The sequence below is a fragment of the Podarcis pityusensis genome, assembly GCF_964106645.2.
Source record: "Podarcis pityusensis genome assembly, chromosome: 7".
Taxonomy (NCBI): domain Eukaryota; kingdom Metazoa; phylum Chordata; class Lepidosauria; order Squamata; family Lacertidae; genus Podarcis; species Podarcis pityusensis.
The window spans coordinates 48086806-48097323 of NC_138031.1; the positions used below are offsets into that span (position 1 = coordinate 48086806).

Genomic DNA, 10518 nt, shown 5'->3' on the forward strand with positions numbered 1-10518 from the left:
TTCTAATGACCTTGGGATACACCAACTCACCAGCTGAAGAAACAAGATAATTCCCAGTGTTCAGATGCCCACACAGCTACATTAAAAACTTGTAGTGACCATCACAGTGGATTAACAGACAACTGCAAAGAGCTATTATATAAAGGATAAAGTCATACCTTCATGAGTTTTGGTTAGAGGGACAACAATACATTTCTTATTTTAAAATGATTTTTTGCATTCATTGTAATTCATAATTTCAAAGTAAAAAAAACTGTTGTACCAGACATTTTTTATTTAAACTGTTCAAATACTCATTAATAGCCCAATCTTCAGGCCCTTGGAACCAAAAGACTTGGAGTGACATACTTACATGGAACAAATTTCCACTGAAATCCATGAGGCTTACTTCCACATTAACAGCTGCAATCCAGTGAAGCCCTAATGGGCATACATTTTGGTTGGTTCAGCAGCTTTTCCTGTCACTTGTCACCATCCTGAATGGACAATCTCTAAGGTATTTAGAGATTCCCTTGATCACAGGAAGCATACTTATGATTGGGATGCCAAAGCAACTGAAATCAATGGAACATAAATAGTTTAAATTGACATATTTTAGTGTAATTTCCCTGTGCACTGGAGTGTAAGGCCTTCCATTCCACATGCGTAGAGTTTACTAGACATGCAATGAAACCCAGAGTTTTAAGAGGAGTAAAATACTGGCTAGAGTCTGACTCTGTTTTTTATTTATGCCTGGACTGTTGCCTAAATCAAAGCCTTCTCCCATGTTTAACGTCACTGATAGGGTAGTTCTTTGCTGCAAATTTCAAACTATATTTCTACTCTCAAAATCCCTTTAAAAATACTTTTTTCAATGGTGAGTTATCAGACCAAACATTTTTCAACTTGTGGATTCTTCTGCTTTTAACTACAAGCTATAGTTTCCAGCTGTTGTTCTGCCTCTGCAGCCATAGCTGCTGCCTGTAATTGTTCTGTTTCACTTTGGAGAGCACTGGTTGTGGTTACTTGTTTCCTTTCGCTGTGCATATTGTTTTCATGTCTCTTTAAATCAGATGCTTTGGCAAATGCTTTAGTACAAGAACCACAGACAAAAGGCTTTTCCCCTCTGTGTCTTCTTTCGTGGTCTTTCAGGTGAGACTTGTGCTTGAAAGCTTTGTCGCACATGTGGCAGGCAAACGGCCGTTCGTTACTGTGAACCCTCTCGTGCTTCTTTAGGTCTGGAGCACGAATGAAAGACTTCCCACATACTTCACAGCTATATGGCTTATAGCCTGTGTGGATCTTTAGATGCTCTTTCAAATGGGCTTGGGTGGTAAAGCCTTTAGTGCACATTTCACAAACAAAGGGTCTATCCGCAGTATGAAGTTTTTCATGTTTTCTCAATCGTGCTTCGTCTGAAAATGTTTTGCCACATGCCTGACATGCAATCTGCTCTCTGTGACCATAAAGCAAATATTCAAATTTCATGTCGCCAGCTGCTGTTGTCCATGCTGGCGTCTGTTCATCCTTGACTTCACTGATGCCATCGTTAAATGCTAGAGCTTGAGGAGTTTGAGATCCTAGTTCTTTTGTTTCGGCAGTGTCTATGGACTCTACTTCCTGACCGTAGCAGTTCACTTTTCGAACCTCTTCACTGCCCAGCTCTTTCAGAATTGCTTCCTGAACTCTCAGAGTTGCAGTTGGTGACTTGCCATCTTCTTGACTGGGAGGGGTTCCTTCCATTGTCATATCTGATGGGCTATCATCATGATCTCCAATTTCTTCAACCTCATCGTCTTGATTATCATTTGATTCACCCATTGATCTGTTTATTTTAAGACAGTACTTATTTTTTGATTGCGAATTATCTTCCGGACTAGAAACATCACGTTTCTGAGAACAGAGTTTGTCCAAAAATCTAATCCCAAGAATCTGACCAGACGACATCATTAAATTAACGTCTTCTTTTTTAACTGAAATCTTGGCTGTGTACATATAATTTAGCACTTCCTCAAATATATCTGACCGAAGGAAATCAATCTCTATTACTGATGAGCTGTCAACTTCCAGTTTTTTGAAAAGCTTTTTAAAATAGGTACTACAAGCAGCAAGCACACACCTGTGGGCCCTGAATTTCACGTCTTCAACAACAATAGCGATGTCACAAAATTCTCCTTCCAATCGCTGCTCATTTAATGTTTTCAGAAATACAGTTTTGTGATCGTCGTCATTATATTTAATGGTTTCAGACATACTGAGGAAAAACTCCTGCAGAAAAATTATGAAAATATTTATTTGTAAGCTACTCTGACAAAACAAAAGACATTTTGAGAACTGTAGTATTAGATCTGAACTTTATAACTCAGATTTGCTCAACAACATTTCAAGCAATTAATAACCTTTAAAAATCTCAATACAGTGGTACCTCGGGTTACATACGCTTTAGGTTACATATGCTTCAGGTTACAGACTCCACCAACCCAGAAATAGTACCTCGGGTTAAGAACTTTGCTTCAGGATGAGAACAGAAATCGTGCTCCAGCGGCACGGCAGCAGCAGGAGGCGCCATTAGCTAGTGGTGCTTCAGGTTAAGAACAGCTTCAGGTTAAGAACGGACCTCCAGAACGAATTAAGTACTTAACCTGAGGTACCACTGTAGACACAAAGCTGATCTACCTATTATTGTATAAGCATCACAGGTGCCATTCTTCTCTAAGAAAGTGGGCAAGTGAACTGTGGACCACAGTCATAAATACTTTAGGATTTCTGGCTTGCCTGCAAGTTGTCCATTGGTCTAGACTGAACACCATCTGGGATAATGAAAGGTTGCATCCCAACACAATGCTCAGCAGTGCGGCCAAACATATAAATCCTTCCTTCCAACTATGTTTGGAAGGCAGCAACAACAAATCTGAGTTTGAAGGGCAAGAGCTGAAGCAGGAGGAGTAGAAAGTGCTGAGAACGGGAGAGGAAGACAAAAGGTATGAAGTGAGGGAGAGGAGAGGCAAAGAGGAAATGGTCCTCCCTTCTCTTGACTCTTCCCAAATATGCCCCATCATTTCACTGGCAAACTTGTACGGTCATACCTTGGAAGTCGAACGGAATCCGTTCTGGAAGTCCAATTGACTTCCAAAGTGTTCGACTTCCAAAGCGTGCTTCTGATTGGCTGCAGGAAGCTCCTGCAGCCAAACGGTGCCCTGTTAAACGTTCGGCTTCCAAAATAACCTCAAAAATTGGAAAAGTCACTTCCGGGTTTTGATTGTTCAGGAGAAAATATGTTCGAGAACTAGGTTGTTCGAAAACCAAGGTAAGACTGTATAGGCAATTACCTAATGACTAAAATAATTTACTGAAGCAGAAAATTAAGGAAATGCAAAAAAGAAATATTAAGACTGTACCATGAACAATGAAGGATTTTTTTCTTAATATCTGAACAAAATGTTGATGGTAGGTTAACCTTTATCCTGAGGACCCTGAACCTGAAAGAGAAAACGATGAGGTATCTTTTAAAAGAGTATTATTTTTCTATTATCCCATTTTTCCTTTAAAGAGTTCAGAATAGTCTACCAGGTTGTCCCTTTTATGAGTTAGAGGAGGCTGAGAGGAGTGGTGAGCTTCATTGCTGAGCAGGGATTTGAACCCAGATCTGACTCTGTAATTTACACCACACTGGCTTCCATGTCTTTATTGCTAGTATAGTATTTCTACATTAAAATCAACACAACTTATTTCTGAAAGCAGAATCTTTGCATACTTGCAAGGACAAAATGCACAACAGATCCTATAGTTCCATATAATCCTACTCTCTCACAATTTAGGCCACAATTTCCAAGATAGGCCATTCTCCCTGCTGAGGTTCTGATATCAGAGATCAGGCATGTTTAGGGTAGTATAGTTGTAGACTGGGCACTTCTATGCCTTTAACGTGAACATCAGCAACTACTCACCTATAGGCCTGCAGGATATTTATAAAAACACTAGTAACTTGTGTGGTGGAGACTTGGGGAAGAGCAGGAACTGCACACATACGTGTATGTGTGTTTGTGTGTAGAGAACAGGAATGTGGCTCATGTACATGATTCAAAAGGGGGGGGGGAGTTTCAAATTGTTCCAGCTATGGATAACTTTTATTAAGCAAATTATTTTTGCAAGTATATGAAATATTCCACTGTAAAATCTGGTACAGCAGCAACTGTATGGAATTTTGATTTTGTTGTTTATCCTTTGACTTTATTTTTAAGCAGTAAGAAGACCAAGAAATGAAGGGAAATATATAGATGTTTTTATCTCTTAAAGCATAAATCGTTGCCTCTTGGGTTTCTGGTTTTTATTTTCATTTGTTCCACTTTTTCTGTTTCACAAAATCCAAGCAAGTTATTCATTTGTATCAGATTCTGGTTGCTCAGTCATTAGCAAAGGTGTTATGCCTGATGTGTGTCTTGCCTAATACATGTCCTGTACGCTTGCTGGCTTTTATTTCCCTTCCAAATAGCATTGCATTGCAATGTTGCAGGTGATGTTTTGCTCAGGCTTCCTCAACCTCAGCCCTTCAGATGTTTTTGGCCTACAACTCCCATGATCCTTATCAGGATCAGGCATGTTCAGGGTAGTATAGTGGTCAGGAATGATGGGAACTGTAGTCTCAAAACATCTGGAGGGCTGAGGTTGAGGAAGCCTGGTTTAGCTTCACAAAAGCAAGTAGTTTAGACTTGTGTGTGAAAAAAGTCTTGTCATGGGCCATGCCAAGAAGGTGGCACCACCAAAGGCACCACCTGCCATTGTCAAGCCCACAATGGTTGATATTGCAGGAGGTGCTTCTTTAAATACTTTGGTCCAAAGCCATTTAAGGCTTTGTGCGCTAGTACTAGCACCTTTAATCATTACTATTAACAGACAACCCTAGGAGCGGATAAGAAGGGGATGGGTTGCTCCCCACTAATGGAATGTCCACCCTGATGAGATGCATCTGCTTCCTTCATTATTAACATTCAGCATGCCTTCAAAAACATTCTTGTTCTCTTGATGACTGAACTGTTACTGGAAACTCTCGAGTTTCTGAGTGTTACATTTTCATATACTTTTCATTTTAGGAAATTCAGACAACACCTCTATCTGTTCAGCCCACATGAGACAGGGTTCTTGGGCAGATGGCTTGGCATATCCATCTGACAAATCAGAGCAGGAGGCAGGACTAGTACAGGTGGCTCTCCAACCCACCCATCAAATTTCTTGAATATATTGGGAGCGGAACCATCTGAGCGTAACTATTGTTAAGCTTGCTAGATTTAAGAAATACAGTATGACATTTTTTATACAAAAAAACCTGCATGTGGGAATCCTGTTGCAATCAATTAAGATTTTCCCCACGTAAACAGATTTCAGTTTTGTTTATTTACTGAAATGCCTACTCCTACCCTTCAGTAGCCACTCAGCCTTCTCAGAGTATGCAAATATATTCAATCTAATGGAACTAAAGCAAGACTAATAAAGCAATCCCATAACTGTCTGCTTGCATCCAGTTCAGTAGCTTTGTCTGAAGGTGATCTTAAACTCTTATATCTAGGGATATAGGAGTTTAAGATCACCTTCTAGGGACCTTGGACTACTTTTTGATGTACTAAGTATTTTAGTTATCAAAGCTACCACTTTAAATTTACTCACATAACTTTTTAAATAAAATGTGATGACGTACACTTTTTGTGCTTTTAAAGGAAACTAAAATGGAGATAAACCCTAACTGCAGCAATGTTTATTTAAAGAACATGATTTACTACCATCGCAATAAGCACCATAGACTAGTTTCTTGAATACATCCTCAAACAATCCCCCACCCCACCCGCGCCCCCTAAATCAGATTTGAATTAAAGAGGGCGAAAGCATAATAAACACTCTTACTCGGAAATCAACACCGCGACAACCATTATGAGTCAGTCCCGATTCCTATTTGTTTCGTACTGAACCGATGGCGATTTTTTCCTCTATAGGCGAGCAAGAGCGTGCATTCGCGGCGTGCACGTACTGGAACACAACTCCTCCTCCGGCAAGCAAGCGAGCAGCGCGCGAGTAACCATAGAGCAGACGTGCACGGTGCATACTCGGTGCATGCGTGCTAGTGCCCGTTCGGGGACGATGCCTGTGCCCCCGCTAAGACGGGGCTGCAGCGGAGTGGAGCGCACCCTCGCCTCACACGCGCGGCTCCCCCGTCCTATTCCGCCCGCCACCGAAGAGGCGGAGCCCAGCAAGGCCCGCGCGCGCGGGAACGGGGCGAAAGGCGCTGCTGGCCCCGCAGCCACCGCTCGCGCTCGCGCTCCCTCGCCGAATGGGGAGCGGCGGAGAACGGAAGGAAGGCAGGCAGGCGGGGTGGGGGCGCTGCGGCAACCGCTTCCCTCCGGAGAGCGCCGTCGCCCGCCGCCGAGAAGGCGGCCCTTTCCTGTCGGGACTGCCCCGAGTGGCGCGAGGCAGCCTAGCAGGCCCGAGCCGGGCGGCGCGCGCGGGAGCAGCTGCTGCAAAAGGGCGGCGCGCGGCGGAGCCTCCCCAGTGCACCTCCCCTCCCCCTCCCCCGCTCGCCCGGTTCCGCCAGCCTAGCCTCGAGTGCGCGCGCAGATGCCCCTCGCGCTTACCTGCCACGCTCGGCGAAGGGACAGAATATGGGGAGGGGAGGGGAGGAGGAGGAGGGGGGTGGCCGCGGCCGCAGCAGCGCTCCGCTCCGAGTAAAGGGATATTTTGGGGGGGATTGGGGGGGGGATGGGATGTAAGGGGAAATGGCGCGCGTCTCTGACCGTTACCGCCGCTTCCTGCACGAGCATTCAGTGCGCGCGCGCGGCGGCCAGAGGAGGCGCGCCGGAGGCGGGAACGTGCATGCGCGGTGCGAGCAGGGCGCGCCCCCCGCAGGGAGAGAGCGAGAGAGAGGAGGGGGCGGGTGCTCCGATGAGGAGGGAGGCCGCTCATTCGCGCAGGTGGCCTGGAGGGGGCAGAATGGGGAGCCCGACCAGCCATTCTGAGGCGGCCTCGGCGGGCTCACGCACACTGGAGGGCCGGCCGGGCGCTTTCGCCGCGCGTCGCCATGGCCGGGGCCGCGCCGAGAGTTGAAGCGGCCTCGAGAACCATATTAAAGTGCGTGCGCGCGTGCGCGTCTCTCGCTCCCATTCTCTCCAGAGAGAAGCGTCTTGTCTGCCTGGGCCTGTGAGCGCGCGCGCGCCATTGCTCGCCGGTGTGATGTCAGAGCGAGCGGTTACGTGGGAGGGCGGCAGTGCCGCTTTTCCCTTCGCGGAGGGAAGCGTAACAAAGCCGCGGACTGAAAGCCCCGAGTCTCTCGCGGCTACTGCAGTCGAAATCCTCCCCAACACAATTTCACGGCTGTGCTATCCGGTCTTTGTGTCTCCCCGCTTCGCCTGCATCCGCCGTTAAATCTGAGGGGGCAGAGCCGGCCGCGCGCACTTCGCGCCCTTTCGCGGAGGTTTGGGCTCCTCAGACTTGTCTCCTTTTCTTTCCGGTGAATATGCTCGTTTTTCTCCCGCCCCCCAAGAGAAAGAGAGCCTTGTATGTATGTGTTCGTGTGCTGCGAATGCAGTATGAAAAAAATAAAAAGCATGAGTTTCCTGGTTGGGAGGACCTAACTAGACTTACTGAAAATAGAAAGTGTGGTAGTGTGGTATTCTAAGCAAATAAATAAATAAATAAATAAATAAATTTGCTTTCCGCAACCAGGTACAGTATTCAGCAGCCCTTACATGTCCTTTATTCTTGGGTGCAAATTAGTTTGTGAATGAAAGCTTTCAGGCTGCTGAGCCACTAGTGCTCGATCCAGGTTTTGTGAGGCCCTTGAGCAACAGTACCTCAAATATCTGACCTTGTGCGTTCTTTCAAGATATAGTAATCCTAATCCTCTATATTCCACCACGTCCAAAATCGTCTAGTGGTTATTTCCTCCTTCCTGGGGCTGAATCTATCCATATTTTAAGTTGGCCCCCTATTAACTGGCTAGAGTTCAGTGGCAGAGCACATGCTGTGCATGCAGAAGGTCCCTGACATTTACTGTTTTTTTAAATTTATGTATATTTATTAAATTTGTATACCACCTTTTATCGAAAGACCACAGGTTGGTTCACAACATAAAAATACTAAATGAGAATACTAAATATGTAACAAACAACAAAAACAAATCAGTAACCCCCACTTCCACAAATGTGTTTAAAAACCGTAGGTGGTTTATTTACCCAAAGGCCTGGTTCTAGAGAAACATTTTCACCTGACACCTAAACATAATGTAATGAAGGTGAGCCTCTCTGGGGAGAGCATTCCACAAGCAGTGAGCCACCTCAGAAAAGGCCCAATTGCTACGTATTTTCAAAAGCTCTTTGACCAGTGAAATTTTTTTTGCTGTGAAATCATTTGGAAGCAAAGCCATAGACTTTCAGTTTTGCTATTTAAAGCTGAAACAGGTGAATTTTGTGAAGACCTTTCCCCAGAATAGTGACTGAGGTTTACCCTAGTGCAGAACTGGTCCTGTTTAGGGTTTGTATGAGATTGTTGTATGTTAGGGGTTGTATGTTTAATCGTAGAATCATATAATTGTAGAGTTGGAAGGGACCATGATCATGCAACCCCCTGCAATGCAGGACTCTCTTTCCCAGTGTGGTGCTTGAATCCTTGACCCTGAGGTTAAGAGTATTCATGCGGTACCAACTGAGCTAAAGCTCAGTGTAGAATAGAAAGGTGGTAGAAGGACTGGCTGAGCATTCAGATTCTCATCTGGCCACACTTGATTTAATAGGACAGTATGCTAATTTTTAAGTGGGATTTTATTTTAAAATACAGGTTCCCCCCCACTACTTATTTTGTTTCCTGTTGTCTCTTGAACGTAGGGCTATTGTACACATTGAGAAAGCATTACAGGTGTTTCTGTCAGATTTTTGAAGTGTAATTCATGTACAGTATCTAATATCATGAAAAACACCTTATGAATTATCAACTTGCCTTGTGTTTTGGACACAATAAAAGGTTGGAGTCCATGTTTTGTTGCTTTCTGAATGAAGTTGAAGTAGCTGGGGTCTATGTAGATTGGGTACAATTCTATGAACCCGAAATGAAAGCACACTGAACACAGTGGGGCTTGTTGCAAAAAATAATAAAATAATAAAATGCATAAGAATAAATTATTAGAGAGCCAGGCACCGCCCCACGCATTGTGAAATGCTGCCTTGAGTCTCCCGGAACCTAGTCTAACAATTATAAGCATTTCACTACACTGGCTTTCTTAAGTACATGGGCCTTGTTTTATTGATTAATAATTATTATATACCGCTTCCAAAGCAGAGAACGTGCAGTATACATGCTAAATAAAAGGCACTGGATTGTGGCCTTCTGTTTCAAGTTATGATTCTCTCACATACCCTCCAAATGTCCCGATTTTCCAGGGGCAGTCCCAGAATAATGAAAGCCATTCTGGATTTTGATTTGATCCGAGTGCTCCTTTTTCCTCTGCTAGTGTTGCTGTTGCTGAGCTCAGGGAGTAGGATGAACTGGCACTTGTCCTGAGTTACGACAATGGGGGTGGCGAGGGAGCATCCAATTGCCTCTCTGTGGCTGTTACTGCTGGCCTCCTTCACTGGGCATTTCATAGCTGCTGGAGAGTGGACCCAGACCTGCATGATATGCCAGCTCTGAGTGGCAGGCACTGGGCAGGGCTGCCCTGGGTGGGAAGAAAGTTATAGTGGAGTGGAGATTGAAGTCTTTCTTTTTTAAAAAAAATGCTGTGTGTGGCAGCGTCTAATCTTGCCCCCTTCTAAAATTTATAAAATCAGGATTAAGCGGTTTTCTCAGAACAGTGGAGGGTGTGTGTGCTGTGTCCCATTGGTGTAGTGGTGGTAGCATTTTCCCTTCTTCTGATAAGGAATGCTGTGGTGAGGGGACAAAAATGGGGAGCTGTTAAGGGTCAGGCGGCAGGGAGTGAAAAATGTCCCTATTTTCATCTGAGGAATGTTAGAAGGTATGTTCTCATGCTGCAGTGTAATAACTATACCCTTCTATTTTGGAATAACCAGAATTTTTTATTTTATTTTGCGGCAATCAGTGAACTCATCCAAGACATTTATGGCTATTTTAATATAAATATGAGTAGAGACAGGAATCCTGACAGAAGGTGGGGCAGGAGAGGCAGAAGATTGCAAATACAGCCCTTACAAGAAAATTAGTTGTGATCTAAAGGATCAGTTATATGCAGAAATGGAGAATTGGTGGAGCAGGAAACTGCTGAACTGGCAGTAGAAGCAGGAGGGTTTGGGAACATGGACAAAGGATAAAGACAGTGTCTATGGCCAGAGGAAGGATGGGATAAAAACTGGAAGAAAACATAAAATGACTTGGCTTAAAAAGGCCCAAACCCAGAAAAATGTGACCAGTTCAAATATGCAGTTTTGGGTTGATCACAATTATCCAGTTTATTAAATGATTTCTTCATGAAGACAGCTAAGGTTCAGTTTTTAAAGCTGACCTTCAACATATAAATGCACATTTAAAAATGCTTATATTCCTTCAGCT

At 44.2% G+C, this 10518-nt stretch overlaps 1 protein-coding gene across 2 annotated transcripts; it reads right to left on the reverse strand.

Annotated features, from left to right (window-relative positions):
- Positions 1-199: 199 nt before the first annotated feature.
- ZBTB14 (zinc finger and BTB domain containing 14) lies at positions 200-6785 on the reverse strand. Of its 2 annotated transcripts, none has more exons than XM_081013135.1 (3): positions 6600-6785; positions 3378-3458; positions 200-2247 (listed from the first exon to the last, which is right to left on the reverse strand). In XM_081013135.1, the coding sequence occupies exons 2-3, from the start codon at positions 3378-3380 to the stop codon at positions 904-906; spliced, it is 1347 nt and encodes a 448-aa protein (XP_080869261.1). In that variant the 5' UTR covers positions 3381-3458; positions 6600-6785; the 3' UTR covers positions 200-903. The 2 variants fall into 2 exon arrangements, with proteins under 2 accessions (XP_080869261.1, XP_080869260.1); XM_081013134.1 differs by lacking the exon at positions 6600-6785 and adding an exon at positions 5875-6293.
- Positions 6786-10518: the final 3733 nt, after the last annotated feature.